The following is a 16,985-nucleotide window of genomic DNA, read 5'->3' as shown; positions in this document are numbered from 1 at the left end:
TGCCATCTACAGACACAATGCCAGTATTGCATTTTGGCAATTGGACTAGGATTGGGTGGTTAAGAGGGAGAGGAAGAGAGGTAAGGGATTGGTAGCTAGCAGTTCGGAGGGAAACAGCAAGTTTACTGGCTAGGAATGTGGGAGGGAGGGCTTATAGGCATGTGATACATGGGTATCGGAACCAATGAGGCACAGCACACAATGGACTTGTGGAAGCATGGTTTGGGAGTGGATGACAGGACACAGGAAGAGGGAAACTGTTGGACAAGGGTGAAGGGACAGTTTGTTAGTGGAGGTTGAGGCCAGGAGGATTACGAGAGTGAAGGATGTGGTGTAAGGGTAACTCTCATTTGCTTAGTTGAGAAAAACTGGTGCAGCAGGGAAAGATCCAGATGGCCTGCCTTGTGAAGCCTCCATTAAACTTCAGCACGTTGTGTTCAGTTGCACGTTGTGCCAATGGATGGCCAACATTATTCTTGGCCCTGTTTGGCTGTGGCCATTTATTCTAATGGACAGCAGGTTGATTGTCATACTGACATAAAAGACTCTGCAGTGCTTTCAGCAGAGCTGGTAGATGATATGACTGCTTCCACAAATGGTCACATCTCTGATGGGAGAGGATAAGCCTGTGACAGGACTGGAGTAAGAAGTGCTTAGTAGGTGGATTGGGCAGGTCTTGCACCTGGATCTGCCACCAGGAGGCAATGCAAGTGGAAACGGAGTGGGAGTAGCTTATGGTTGGTCCAGGATATTGTGTAGGTCTGGTGAGCAATAGAATACCTCTTCAGGAGGGGAGGGAATCGTCTTGTGTAAGATGCTGATAGATATTGTAGCTGGTTCTCGGGGTTGGTGAGAGGGTTGGAGATGTGTGAGGTATGGCACAGGATATCTTGAGTTCTGTTACAGGCTTATCATATCCCATTAGAGGCAGGGTCACTTGTGAAAGCATCGATGTCATGTACCAACTCTGCTATAGTCACTGCACAGCTTGTTATGTCAGTATGACAACCAATCAACTGTCCATCAAAATAAAAGGCCACCACCAAACTATGTCCAAGAACAAAATTGACCATCCAGTGGCACAACGTGTAACTGAGCACAGCATGCTAGAGTACAACGTCTTCTTTGTGATACAGGCCTCCTGGATAATTCCCCACTGCATGAGCTTTTCTGAACTACACTGATGAGAGTTATCCTTTGCTACACACCCTGTGCTCCCATCGCCATCCTGGCACCAATCTCCTCTAACCCACTGTTCTCACACCATCCAACTAACAATGTCCCCTTTCTCTGCCCTGTCACCCATGTCTCACATGTCTATCTCAAGTATCTGCCATCCCTCTCTCCTGCATTTCTAGCCAGCAAACCTGCTGCTCGCTCCCCTCCTCCTCCCCCCCCCCCCCCCCCTCCTCCACATCCCTGAATGAATGCTAGCTATCGATCCCACATGACACAACCACCTCTCCTCGTCCTGGTTCAGCTGCTGGAATGCAATCCCAGTGTTGTGTACCCAGCCTGCACAATGCAGGGGTGCAGGCAGGTGTGTGTGTGTTGGGCGATTGTATTTGTACTCTAACTTGACAAAAGATTTATTCTGACAGGTAGCCAGTTTTCTTTCTCTTTTGTGTGTGTGCCTGTTGACAACTTGACACTTCTGCAATTTGGTGAGTGGTCTCTTAAATTGTTCACATTCTGCCAGAACTTTTCTCACTACATTTTGATATTAAATAGTTCATGAGGTTCAGTACAACACATGGTTTCCCATACACACTGTTTTCTATAGTGGCTTTCATTTACCTTCTACAGGATGAGTAAATGAATCATCTCTGTGAGTACATAAGGCATCGTGAAGAAACATCAGCAGATACTTTCATTTATTGAAGACAATGTGTTGCGTTGGAATATTTCCTGGGAGCTTCCTCCTAGATGCTGCCAGAATGCTAGGTGAGCAAGCCAGCAATTATTTCTCTGGCTTCTTGGTGTCTCTTATCAGAGAGAGACTTAAATCATACTTCTTTTGTACCCAGTTATCCAAGTGGCAACAGACAACCTACTATGTCAGATGGGGATTGGGGAATGGTGGGAGGGGGGGGGGGGGGGGGAGTCATGACCCTCCCACCACTACACACACAAAAAATGCATTTATATTTCTACATACTTCAGTTTTCAAATTTTAGCCAAATTCCACAGAATAAAGTAGCAGAAAAGTTGGGGGCCTTGAAAATGGCAGAGAATTAAAGAAAATAAAAACCTATGATTAACTTAGGATACTTTTCAATTGTGCATCTGAGAGCAAGCGCACTTTATCAGACTTGTGACCAATCAATGGTTGACCATCCATATTGCCTTCAGCAAATGCATTGTGGTTTCTGAGTTGGCAGGTAGAACTGACAAATCACAGGATTTGAGTAATGGAATACAGAAAGCGAAAGACCCCGCCACTAAGAGAATAATAACGGGGAGAGTTATCTTTCATTAGCAGGGAACAGCACTTCCCCCATTCATATGTTTGAATAGCCATAGTTTACAGACTTGCGTTCAGTCATATCATTAAGTGAAATTGGTGATGGTGCATCTACACTTTAGTTTTCTCATGTGTAGATTATGACATTATGAAAGTAGTGAGTCTCTTGCTGATATTGTTCTTAAATCAGTTGCATTGAACAAGCACTTCTCAAATTTTAACTTATACTACCTACAGTAATGTACTAAGCACTCATGTAAACAAATTGTAATTATTATACTAAAATATTTTATTGTTACTATTATGAAAATCATTGGCACGTTAAAGCTGGGATGACTGCAAGTAATATTTTGTTATATTTGAGGGCTGGGGAAAAGGGGTAGGGGGCCGCAGTTTTGGTGGGCATGTACGAAGAATATACACTACACACTGAACAGCAAGGAAAAAAACTTGAAGGTATGCACCTTTGACTATATGTACTGAGCATCCCCGGTTGAAACAAATGATTGTCCAGTGATTGTGAATGTTATTGTTTTCTTTGAAATTTCTGAGGCTTTCCCTGAACTTCTTGATTCATTGCTTGTTGATGCTCATTTGAGATCTGCTAATGGCATTTTGTGAGTTTCCCTCTTCATTTATTTATTTATTTATTTATTTTGCAAGTACAAGTGGCCATTATTGTCAAAGAATCGCCCTCCATTATTAGTGGCAGAATGGAGTCAAACTGGTGGCTGCAGATTATATGCACTTACTACACCAACATCTGAGGGCATTTTATCTGATAATTGCTTCTGTAGTGTTTCATTTGTTACCTGCAACAGTCATACACAACAGTGAAGAACCCATGCCCTGTTTATTTCCTCTTTCTTGTTAAAACTAGTATCTTGCTTGTGAATTTTGGTGGCTCCTATGAACAAATGAGCATAGCAGATTTCTTTCACTGTGGTGATAACATGTGTATCAGTTAATTCTATTTTGTGGCCAATCTGACACAGTCCATGCTCCACCACAACCAATTCCTCCAACTGCCTCAACCTGCAATGCCATTTATGTTTGATCCAGGTGCTGATGGATAAGTGATAATTCCAATATAGACTTTTCCTCATCTTTGCACTGTGTTTTTCTGATATACTGTCTGTCACTCTGGAGATGTGTGGCAGAAAGGCTACACCCAACACTTCTTCTGGCATGTCTCTTTGTTGGGTGTTAAAGTTCATGATATTTTTTATATCTTAGTACAATGGTTCGAATCTGTGTCTAGCCACTCTGATTTAGGTTTTCTGTAATTTCCTTAAATCACTTAAGGCAAATGCTGGGATGGTTGCTTTGAAAGGGCAAGGCTGATTTTCTTCCTCATCCTTTCGTAATCCAAGCTTGCACTCCATCTCTAATGACCTCATTGTCAACTAGACATTAAATACTAATCTTTTTTCTTATTTCTTATATCCCTGATGGGGTACCCTTTGTTTCTCATAATCCGTTGCAGGTGTTAAATCTTGTATCTATCCCAGGTGATGGATCTAGCACTGAGATGCCGTGGTTCACATATACAGGATGACACAGTTAAACGGGAACATTTCCACAATCCAATAAAACTAGAAGTGATGAAGGAAAGAAATTGCATTCATAGAAACTGAAACCTTACAATTTTGCCGCTTACGAAACATTGGTGGCATTTATCTCTCTCTCTCTCTCTCTCTCTCTCTCTCTCTCTCTCTCTCTCTGTTTTTTTTTTTTAAGTTATGTCCTTTAGATGGCATCCCCCTTTACAAATACATTCGTGAAATATGCTGTTGAGATTCTTCATTGACTGCTGCAACATCTCAACCTGGATACTGTGAATTGCATCCTGAATTCTCTGTTTTAACTCATCCGGGGTTCTTGGTTGAGTCATGTAGTCTTTGCTCTTGAGGTAGTCCCACAAGAAAAAGTCCCAAATGGGTAAATCTGGCGATCTAGGAGGCCAGGGAATGTTACCAAATCGTGGGCTCACACGGTAGTCAAACAATTCTCGCACGTATAGCATTTATTGCCATGCAATCTGTGATGTCACTCCATCCTGTTGAAACCAGGATTCTTGAATGTTTGGAAAGTTGTTCAATGCAGATCTAACGAAAGTTCGTAACATCTCCACGTAACAATTGGCATTGATAGTGATTGTGTTTCCCCGTTCATTTGCAAAAAAATACGGTCCGATAATCACTTGTGATGAAACAGCACATCATACTGTCACTTTACTAGCGTGTAAAGGGCACTCATGAACGTCATTAGGCTTTGTGTTTGCCTAGTAATGGTAGTTACGTTTATTCACATAACCTGTGAGATGAAAATGTGCCTCATCTGACACCTCAACTTGTTTAGAAATTCTTTCTCATTGTTTATTTTTGTTATAATTTGTTGACAGAATCCTAATCATAACCGGTAATCATTGTCCTTCAGTTGTTGCAACATATGCAGTTTGTACGGAGGAAATTTTAAATCAAAATGAAGAATTCTGCAAACACTCTCCTGGGACATTCCAATCACTGCAGCTTGCTTACAAATTGAATGCCGTGGGCTCCATAAGACAGACTCATGTACAGCATCAATGTTCACTGGAGAACACACACTTCTTGGTCGTCCTGTTGGTTTCTTCTTGAGAGTATATCAAGTCTCTTCAAAGTCATCAATCCAACATTTTATCGTGTGTTTCGACGGAAAGGTATCATGATGTCTTAAACTATAAAAACATCGACATTCCATCTGCACCGCTACCAAACTACCATTGTTTTTATAAAGCATTTTTATGGCTAACGAACACTATTGTCCATTGCACTGATCCATTATTACTGAAAAAGTGGACTGTTTACTCGCTAACTGCCATGATCCTGCAGTGCTGCCACCTGCCCATGGCTGCCACTTCTCATTTCAAACATTCCTGTTATTCTGTGTCACCCTGTACCTCATACGTGCATTACAAGTGTGTTAATGAATCCATGTACACAGTGTCCAGTATAAACTGCAATCTAGGTCTTACTATTCCTTGTAAGAAGTATGTCCTTTCTCACCTCCAAAGCACTTTTAATGCTTTCATGGTGATTGTTCAGATGTTTTAGGCACTTACCGAGCCTTTCCTCACCATGGCTCCCACGATGGTGAGATTCATCCAGAAACGCGTTAAATCTTGGAGTGTTTTGTGTGTCACTGACAGTGAGCAGTGCTGAAGGTCAGCAGTTGCGGATGACAGATTCCTGTAAGTGGCAAAGAATGGTTCTCGTACAAATCAATAAACACACTGTGTACACATGGGACATGAAATGTCTGCTGGGATGATGTTTCACTTTTTACTACTACATTCTTGTGGCTGTAAGGATATTTGTCTGCAGAATGTTTGGAAAAGAGCCCCTACAGTGTCTTTGTGACAAGTTATATCTCTGCATCCAGACATGTAACAAATAACTTGGGGCAACTGCATGCCTCCCCCCCCCCCTTCCCCCCTCCCCCCTTCCCCTCCTGAGGTGCTCTTTAATAAACAGCCAGTCAAACTTTTATGTCCCTGCAGTGCAACTATATGTGTGTGGTTTATTGCTTTATCACTGGCAGTCTGCTCAAATACTGAGACACACTATACTGCTGACTGACATTCCTCAAAACGTGCACAATTATTCCTCCCCACTTATTGTGTGGCACTTGTCTAATATTTTTTGTGGTAATAACATACTGTTTTAAACAGGAAATGTGTGGGTGCTTATTAATCATTTAGATCATCAAAAAGTGTAATTATCTACCTACTAATATTTTATTTAGATACTATTTGAGGTGATACTGGAGTGAACTGCACAGCCAGACTATCACTTCTGCTGATCACTAAGAGCATTGTACTCAGATTGGAAATAGCAGTGAATCAATGTTGGTTCTAATTTTGAAAGTTGTGAAAGAAGATCCAGAGGTGTAGGAATTCTCCTAGCTACTGACAAACAAATAAATATTGTTGATTTTATAGACATAGTTGACAAGTCACTCAGTAGCAGAATTGTTCTTTAAAGATGAACACCAAATTTTTGTGTTCTTTGTCAGTAAATCATTTCCTAGATTGTCTTCATTAAGCATTGGGCATATGTATTCCTTATCCTTTCGATGTTGAGGAGGATAATACAGAGAGCAGAAATAATCGTCTTCAGGTTTCTGTGCAAGTAACTAAATGTACTCCTCAATCTTTCCACCTGCACCACATCAGGGCACAACGCCATCACCACCACCAAGCACACACTTTGCCTAATCATGCTGTACATCTTTTCATCAGTTATCTTGTATGAATGCCCCCTCCCCTGCACACTCCTTTTTCTGTGTGAAATCATATTGAATCTTTTTATGGATTTCCGAGGTTGTACTGATTGACAATGTCATAGACAATACTGTGCGTGCAGTCTTTAGAAAATGTTTTGCAGCAGTTTTATCTGTGTTGTCCAGGCAAAATCAGTGTACCCCCATAGTTGTTTATATTTGTTTTATTAAATTTTAATGTTTAAATGGGAAGTCTGTCTGTCATAAACATCATGATTTTCACTTCCTAATATATTTCGGTTTTTCTTCTCCTTCATTAAGAGTGTTGATACTGTTTTATGCTTACTTGCATTAAGTTTTTCCCCTTTCCAGGTTTATACACTAATGTGTCTGCTTCAGTACATTGTACTTTATCGAACTGTTTGTGGACTGATCTGGAAAATTGATTTTCTATTCTTTGAAGCAATGTTTGGCATTCTTCAGACTCTTTTTCTTTTCAGTTAACTGATGCACTAAAATTGACCATTATACATGGTTTATTCATATATGAGAGTAGCTCTCGGCTGCCTTCCCCCGTTGAGGCATTGCTATCAGCAGTTTTATCACTTCCTGTTGCAGCCACACGCTTCCAGGATGTGGCTTCCTGCAGATGGATGTTATAGCAGCAGGTTGCCCCATCAGTACAGTCCTATGAACTACTCAGTATATGTTGCAGTGCTGTTTCAATGCCAAGGTGTAATGCACTGCAATCACAGATTTAGTACACTCACAACTGATACGTAAATACTAAGTTTGTGTTCTGCCATGCATTCCTCTTTCATGTAATTTATTTTTCGTTGTTTCATTGTTCCAGTATTTAATTTTGTAGCTTTCAGTCTTCCCTATGATGATTTCTTTGACATTTGTTTTGCACTGTGGAAGGAATGGCTGGGGCAGCAAAAAATAAAATAATTTTGTTTTTCATATATTTTGAAATATATTTAGTGTCTTTACAGGAGTCTTTTAGTTGTTTTTGGAGTGATTAATAATCTGTAACAAAAAACATCACATCTCATTTTCTGTTAAGTCAGTATCACATTATTCTTGATTTGTACTCAAGTGCTTTTCACTGTACTTGTTCCCCAAACTGATTCTGTAAGCATTCAGTTAAGTTCCGTGTATGCAGTCCAAAAAGTAACAGGGCAAGTAGCTTCCATTCAACTCAGTCTCTTGTAGAAAGGTGTATTTTAGCTTTATCCGTGAAGGCAGCACTTTACATCTAGGTGTAGGTACTGCAATAAGCAAGATGCACTATTTTGGCCATCTGTGTATGTAAAAGCTTGCTTAACTTCTTGGGCGGAGCTTTCCACAAGTTACGAAAGAACCAACGGTCTTTCACTTCCTGCTTCTAATCACATTTCCTGTGGCCAGTTGGTTGTTATTATATATAGCTTTACAACTCAGTGAGAGGGCTCTTATTGTGTCAGGCAATGGCAAATGAAGGCTTATCAGTGTATCAGGTGAGTCCATTATATCATTAATAAATTATACCCATACAGTCAGGATAGTTGTAAATTTTCAATTGTGGTTTTTTATAATGTGATTGTGCTGTAGGTTTTAGAAGCTGGGTGAATGTCCTTTTGCATCTCTGTAGAAGTCACATTTTGTAACTATATGTCAAGTGCAAAATACCATTTGTGATCTTTCAAGTGTTGTATTTTTTTAGGTTTGATACTGCTTTTTCATTGTTTTAATCAAACTGAAGATTCAGAGTTGATTTTCATTGTATCATGCAATGACTGCATTTCACAGGACTGATATTATGGAATCTGGTGAAGAAAATTGTGGAAGAACTGGCTAAAAGAACGAAGCTTTAGTCTCGGCAGCAGTGCGGCTCATCTCTGGGCACCTTGTATAATGATTAATCACTAGCTGCCTAGAGAAGGGCATCACTGACTGAGACTTTAGTCAACGTGCAGAATAAAAGTAGTTTTATATTGTGGGATCTATTGCCACACAAAATCATCATTGTTATAAGTTCAGCCTGCTGTGTTGTCATGTTTCAAGAACACCTGTTTCATACATTTTTCATGTTTGGATATTACATTTGAATGATAACCATGTTTTGTTATCAAAGTTGTTTAGAAATTGTGCAGCTTTTGTTGTTTCATGTGTGCTTTTCTGTTAAGGTCGCTTATTCACAAAAAATATAATTATATCAAATATTTAATGAAGACAGTAATTGTGAAGTATTTTAGTGAGAAATCAAATTCGATGTCTTATTCTTCTTCTTTTATTTTTATTTCTTTGGATCTTTAAAAAATGTTTTATTCATTACCCAGGTGTTGTGGACTTCTTATCCACGGAGATATCAACTTCAAAGCAGAAAAAATTTAGCCTTGTCACTTTTGTGGACACTCCGGGTCTTGTGGATGGTGGGATGGAGTACCCATTTGATGTTAATGAGGCTGTATTGTGGCTAGGTAAGAAAGAAGAGCTGTAAGATTTTTCAGTTGTCTACCTGTCTCTTTCACCACATTGGAAATGACACACTTAACACACACATTTTAACACAAATGGCGCAATTAATAATTTGTGAGTGCCACATTTAATATTGACAATTTTATGCAAAGGATAGATTGCTACTCACCATATAGCGGAGATGGTGTGTCACAGATAGGGACAATAGAAAGACTTAAACAAATAACCTTTCAATTAAAAAGGCCCACTCACACAAATGCAACTCACTACAATTTTTAGCTGGCTATAGCAGTTTGTGTGTGTGTGTGTGTGTGTGTGTGTGTGTGTGTGTGTGTGTCTAATTATAATTATAATGATCTTTTTGGCCAAAAGCTTACTTATTTGAAAGTTGTTTTGTGGTGCCTGTCTTTGACTCAACACCTCTGCTATATTGCTAGTAGCAATCTATCCTTTTCATAATATTGGCATTCTAAGAGACACTCAAGCCTTTTGATAACAGAGACAACCCCTCTGAGTGCAGTGTCATTGTTCTATTCAGATGTAAAATGGCAGGGCAGGGTACACAAAAGTAATTGTTGTAGTGTGGAAAAATTACATATTAGAGCCACAGAGAGATGTTACACAATTTCATGTAAAGAAAAGAGAAAATGCGTGTTACATCTACACTGCAGTCTACAGTATAGAATAAAATGTACTGGATGTCCCGCATAGTGTGTCATAAAGTGTCTTTTCTTTGACATTTCTGAAGATGATATCAGATTTACTTTCATGATGTGTAGCTGCAATTAGTCAAAAAAAAGCTGCTCATTAGATGTTTTATGCAATGCACAACATCAAAAACTTCATTTTGGTTTCCATTCTGAACAATATTTTGTCCAAACTTTCATTTCATGCGTCTGATTAATACAAAAACCTCAAATTAGTCCATTGTGATATTCAGATCAAGTATATTTCATGACAGCAAAAGGAGAACAACTGTCAGCTCTTCTGACAGAGTGTGGCTACTGTGATACACATCACTGACTTGAAGTTCCACTTTATTTTTGTCAGATGGTGTTGTGAAGACAGCAGTGACACAGCTGGAGACACTGATTCTAATTTTTTGTCTTTTGCTCTTACTGTCAATAAATATTCCTTAACTAAATGTCACACTGGGCTGTTTTGAAGTTTCTCTGTTAAGTTGCAATATGAAATTATCTGTATCTGTTCATACTGAGAACCAGTATCATGTTTTCTGTTCCATGGGCACCGTATGAACAATTTTCAGTCAACCTACATATCATATGCAACATTAGAGAAAATACTCCTGACAGCTCTTCAGGATGGCTACCTGGCATATTGAAACCCGTATGTCCCATCATACTGATCATAAAATCAAAATACTTTGTACAACTGAGAATGTGAATGTGGCACTAGACTTTATAAAAGGTTAACAAGATCACTTATGATGATGTCAAATGGATATACCTTGATAAACAGTTTAATTCTGAAAGTTGAACACTAATTAATGTCAGACAGTTGCAGATAAAATATTCTGTCCAGATATTTATTGTTCCATCTACTGTGGGAACAATGTTGAATGGACAAAATAGAAACTTGTGTCTTAAGAAACTGACTGACGTGCATAAAATTCGTATTTCTTCAACAAACTTTTAATTTGGTGAATGATGGTAGTTTACCAACAGTGAATTTCAGTGGCTAATAAGGCACAAAGTGCCTATATGATAGTTTGTAGAGAAGGTGAGTATTTTTAATATTTCTGAAGATGAATGGTGAGTTGTAAGTAGCCGTAAAAAAAGTTAAAGTTTTGACCCTGTCAAAAACTGGTGTAGTAACAATATTATATAATTTTCTTGAAAGAAATAAAAAAACTAAACTATATTCTTACCCTTTCCTTGAGAGCTGGAGGGGAGGGGGGGGGGGTTACGACCCCCCCCACCCCATGCCCCCTGCCCCTGGGTATGGGCACATTTGTTGATAAATTAGATAGCAGTTGCATGTATTAGTTGAAGGTCATGAAACTGATCACAGATTTTGCAGTGAAGCTTTTATTCTGATCAGAATTAAGTTTTCAAATAACCCTATTACACCAGCTATCATAAATTAGGGAAGAGTAACAGAAATGTGAGCAACTTGAGGAGGAGGGAAAAGGGTGAAAGAAATTGGCATTATCATCATCTTTGTCAGTTTTCTGCTGTGTTAGCAAGTCCTGTGTGTCTTTATTTCTGGCAGTCTGTCACTTTGTTCTTAGTGCTGCTGTCCAGCACATCATCCAGGATCTGGAACCTTTTCCTCCCTCACCTCTTCTTCCATTCCGCATATCCTTCTAAAGCAGTTTTTATAAGCACTCCTACTCTTCTCAGTACTTCTTCATTTTTCATCTTATCCATTTTCCTACCTATCCATTTTTCTTACCTTCAGTCACATTCACATCTGAAATGACTCCAACCTTACTCTACTCTTTTACCACTATACAGGACACTCCATACAAAAATGCTTTGTTAATTTTTCCTAAAATCTTTTTCCATGTTGCTGCAGTACACTCGTTTTATTATAAAATACCTCTTTCATCATTGTTATCCTAATTGTAATTTCTGTGATGCAACTCCAGTCAGTTTCTAATCTCCTTCTAAGGATTCAAAGCTTTGCATCTGTTCTAGTGTCATGATCAGCATTACCGTATTTACTCAAATCTAAGCCGCACCTGAAAAATGAGACTCGAAATAAAGGAAAAAAAAATTCCCGAATCTAAGCCGCACCTGTAATTTTAGACTCGAAATTCAAGGGGGGAGAAAAGTTTTAGGCCGCACCTCCAAATTGAAACAAAGTTGGTCCATTGTAATATGAGAGACAATTTAGGTTGAATGAATGACGATACACCTACAGTAGTTTGGTTCGAATCGTAAGCATAGCAGTTAAGCTTTACCAGGTAGGCATTGCTATGCGTCAGGCGCTCCGTCCGTATTTATTCTGGTACCCTTCCTTTTTCACGTGCTTCGTCTGGTTTGCATCGATTGCTTAGTTTGCTTCGATCTGATAATTGCCGTTTTCTTTGTTGTAGGTGTTTAAGTCACTCTTAAGCTGAAAATGCATTACTGTACTGTGTCATGCATTGTTTGTCGCATTCTGATAGTGCGTGTTTACGGCCTGTCACGGCTCGCGGCATGGCTTGCTTTTGTGCGCGCTACCGCCACTTACAAAAAAAAAGGGATCGTCTCATCAGCGAAACAATGGCAAAAGACTGCTATTTGTTGTTACTTACACTGCTGCTTTCTTTGATAATGATCAACAAGAACCAAATAATAGACTGCCTAAGATAGAACATGTTCTGAACGAGAGTTAGGTGAAAATTTTTCTCTGTTTGAAAATCTTTGCGGCCACTTCTTTAGTACATCAAATTCTGCACAGAAATTAGTCATCTTAGGTGTAAAAATCTAGTCAGTTGCCGTGCTTCATTTCTGACTGTATCGCTATTAGGCATAAGAATAATACGAATATAAACATGACACGATACGTATATTCTTCTGCATTTGCTGTTGTCTCACTCTAGTTTTGTAGTTTATTAGGCAGACAGGATTTAAATAAGATAGCAGCAAACATGAAAAATACGTGGCAAAATATTTGTATTCGTATTATTCTTATGGTGAAGAGAATACTGCATGTGATTCACATTTCATCAGATTCCTGTTAGCAACCATCTCTTCTCACAGGTAGGAAAAAATTGAGAACGTAGAGTTGGCCATATTGACAAACATCCCAAACAGTCTTGCCAGTCAGATTTTCGTAGTACATTGAAATTCTGCTGCATTCGAAGATGAACATTACGGAATTTGTATTTACTTCGTTGGATAATGTATGAAAATGCAGTGGTCGAAACTCGGGGCGGAGAAAAAAAGCTCGTCTTGTACCTACAAAGTTTGCCTGTGTAGCGTTACATATATTCGACGGCAGAAGTTAGTTGTGGCGGCACCTACCAACGTTTTTCAGAACTTCCGCTTGCTTTGCACTTGATTCTAAGCTGCAGCCGGTTTTTTGGATTACAAAAAAAGCGAAAAAAAGTGCGGCTTAGATTCGAGTAAATACGGTATTTCTATCTTTTATTTCCTCCTTGTGTAATTACTTTTGTTTTATTTGTACTGAATTTCTGTCCATAGTTCTTTCGTTTAGCTTTAATGACATCCATGATTTTCTGCCGCACAATTTCATCCATTGCTAGAAGAACCTTTTTGCCTGCAAACCTCAAACCTAATACTGACAATATTATTAAAAAGACAGATTTAAGTTTCCTGCCAAAAGCCTTCTTCTGAAATAGAAAAAAAAAAAAAAAAAAAACACACACACACACACACACACACATTCACAACTGGTGTGTGTGTGTGTGTGTGTGTGTGTGTGTGTGTGTTTTTCCTACTTCAGTAGAAGGCCTTTTGGTCAAAAGCTTAAATTTATAACATTCTTCTTCTGTCCGTGGCTCAACATCTCCTCTATAAAGTGAGTAGCAGTCTATCTTTATCATATTTTCATTGTTCCATCCTGAATTTTTCATTGTTTGAACAATCCTAATAATCTTCTTGCTCCAAGTTTATACACCCTAGTGGGCAGTGTTCAAATATGAACTCTATTCAAAGATTGAAAAGGGTGGGAGACTGACAGCAGCCTTGTCATTCTTCATACTTCCAAAGTGCCGTGCTTCAATAACCAGTTGTTAACCATAGTCTGCACTACTGTTTCAGCTTGGTGATTTGGAATGGCTGTCACCACCAGGTAATCTGAAAATTGATGCCTAATTGTCAAGTATATAATTGTCAAGTACACACTGGTTACCTGCAGAGGTTTGCCTAGAAGGACCTTGAAGGTCCATTTCAATAATTTGAAATAGGCTGTTAGCCTCAGATAAGTTTAGCAATGGGATCTGCTGAGGGTTCAAGTCCTCTTGCTGCATGCATGGTGTGCTGTTCTTTACAAACCACTGCAACCCTATTTTTGTGTTCACCACCATTAATTTTCAATGACCCACTGCTCTGTGTCCTCACCAACTATTTAGACCTTTCACCATTCTACTTTTGAAATGCCCATGCAGTCCACTGCACCCAATTTATGGCTGAGGCCATCTGCATTACCGTGCGTCTTACCCTATCGATGTACGATCTTGAAATCAAATTTGTTGGGCTTGAGTGTCTATTATGTCAGACAGGTAGACTGATCTTTTGAACCTAGTAGCCACTTGAACGCTGCTTAGCCCATTGTTACCGTAAAGCTCATTCTGTATAAATAGTTGCAAAAATATATTACACCACAAGTAAGACTTAATGTGTCCTTTTTTGTGGGGTAATTTTTCTCTGCTTTGTTCAATTGATAAAAAATACATAGCCCAGTGCGTCATTACTTGCAGGACAAAATAAATTGTTTCCTGTTGCTAATGAAAACTTTAAGCTGTCTAAAACTCCCCTGTCAATCAAATTTTATTCCCTTCATGAGTAAGTGCATGAGTGGGCACACTCTCTCAACAAACTTAGAAATAAATTTCATACAGTGTGTTAGACCCAGAAACTCGGTGATTCCTACTCTATGCATGGTGTTTGGAAAATCTCCACTGCCTCTACAATCTTGAGAGCTGCCAGATTCTATCTCGGCTTGCCACATGTCCCTTATACCATAATTCCTCTCCAGGATTAGGGTTAAATATGCTGTGTACAATCATTTGAAGATTTGTACTAATTATGCCAAATGCTCCTGTAGATCCTTTGAAAACATAAAGATGTCATCCAAATAAATCTTGCTTTGTTTCAGTTTTAATATTTCAGATACTTAATCTAGCAAATACTTAATTGAGGCAGGGAAACTCAAACATTATACACTGATATCTACATCTACATGGATACTCTGCAAATCACATTTAAGTACCTGGCAGAGGGTTCATCGAACCACCTTCACAATTCTCTATTATTCCAATCTTGTATAGCGTGTGGGAAAAAATGAACACCTATATCATTCCGTACAAGCTCTGATTTCCCTTATTTTATCGCGGTGATTGTTCCTCCCTATGTAGGTCGACGTAACAAAATATTTTCGCATTCGGAGGAGAAAGTTGGTGATTGGAATTTCGTGAGAAGTTTCCGTCGCAATGAAAAACGCCTTTCTTTTAATGATTTCCAGCCCAAATCCTGTATCATTTCTGTGACACTCTCTCCCATATTTCGCAATAATACAAAACGTGCTGCCTTTCTTTGAACTTTTTCGATGTACTCTGTCACTCCTATCTGGTAATGATCCCACACTGCGCAGCAGTATTCTAAAAAAGGACGGACAAGTGTAATGTAGGCAGTCTCCTTAGTAGGTCTGTTACATTTTCTAAGTGTCCTGCCAATAAAATGCAGTCTTTGGTTAGCCTTCCCCACAACATTTTCTGTGTGTTCCTTCCAATTTAAGTTGTTCGTAATTGTAATACCTAGGTATTTAGTTGAATTTATGGCTTTTAGATTAGACTGATTTATCGTGTAACCGAAGTTTAACGAGTTCGTTTTAGCACTCGTGTGGATGACCTCACACTTTCGTTATTTGGGGTCAACTGCCACTTTTCTCACCATTCAGATATTTTTTCTAAATCGTTTTGCAGTTTGTTTTGATCTTCTGATGACTTTACTAGTCTATAAACGACAGCGTCATCTTCAAACATCTACATCTATATCCATACCCCGCAAGCCACCTGATGGTGTGTGGCGGCCTGATGGTGTGTGGCAGAGGGTACCTTGAGTACCTCTATCGGTTCTCCCTTCTATTCCAGTCTCGTATTGTTCGTGGAAAGAAGGATTGTCGGTATGCCTCTGTGTGGGCTCTAATCTATCTGATTTTATCCTCATGGTCTCTTCGCGAGCTATACGTAGGAGGGAGCAATATACTGCTTGACTCCTCGGTGAAGGTATGTTCTCGAAACTTCAACAAAAGCCTGTACCGAGCTACTGAGTGTCTCTGATGGCTGCTCGGGTTGTCTCCCAAATCATTTATATAGATAAGGAACAGCAAAGGGCCTATAACACTACCTTGGGGAACACCAGAAATCACTTCTGTTTTACTCAATGACTTTCCCCCAGTTACTATGAACTGTGACCTATCTGACAGGAAACCAGAAATCCAGTCACATAACTGAGACGATATTCCATAAGCACACAATTTCACTACGGGCCGCTTGTGTGGTATAGCGTCAAAAGCCTTCTGGAAATCCAGAAATACGGAATAGATCTGAAATCCCTTATCAATAGCTCTCAACACTTCATGTGAATAAAGATCTAGTTGTGTTTCACAGGAACGATGTTTTCCAAACCCATGTTGACTGTGTGTCAATAGACCGTTTCCTTCGAGGTAATTCATAATGTTAGAACACAATATATGTTCTAAAATCCTGCTGCATATCGACATTAATGATATGGGCCTGTAATTTAGTGAATTACTCCTACTACCTTTCTTGAATATTGGTGTGACCTGTGCAACTTTCCAGTCTTTGGTTACGTATGTTTCGTCGAGCGAACAGTTGTATATGATTGTTAAGTATGGAGTCTCGTGTCTGTCGGCCGTTGTAATTTAATATATTATTATTATTATTATTACTATTGTTATTATTATTGTTATTGTTATTTTGATTGTTGCCAACTTACGTGGTGGGCCTTAATAAAAATGATATTTCATTCAATTTTGATTTACGATTAAATGCTTTTGTGATGTTCTCCTTTTTAACAATATTAATCTTAAATTATTTGTTATGTTAATGAATGTTAGACTCGCTGAATCTTAAGACATGAGC

The 16,985-nt window shown here is 39.0% G+C and overlaps 1 protein-coding gene across 2 annotated transcripts in view; it reads left to right on the top strand.

The window, feature by feature from the left end:
• Positions 1–16,985, top strand: part of LOC126100207 (uncharacterized) — a 94,632-nt gene that overhangs the window by 42,002 nt on the left and 35,645 nt on the right. For both annotated transcript variants that reach the window (XM_049910769.1, XM_049910768.1), the window contains exon 5: positions 9,049–9,189. In XM_049910769.1, coding sequence (XP_049766726.1) covers positions 9,049–9,189 — 141 coding nt within the window. The remainder of the gene's footprint in view (positions 1–9,048; positions 9,190–16,985) is intronic.

This window comes from Schistocerca cancellata, chromosome 9 (assembly GCF_023864275.1).
Source record: "Schistocerca cancellata isolate TAMUIC-IGC-003103 chromosome 9, iqSchCanc2.1, whole genome shotgun sequence".
Taxonomy (NCBI): domain Eukaryota; kingdom Metazoa; phylum Arthropoda; class Insecta; order Orthoptera; family Acrididae; genus Schistocerca; species Schistocerca cancellata.
The sequence above is the reverse complement of the archived record's forward strand: the minus strand, read 5'-3'. Positions and strand labels throughout refer to the sequence as shown.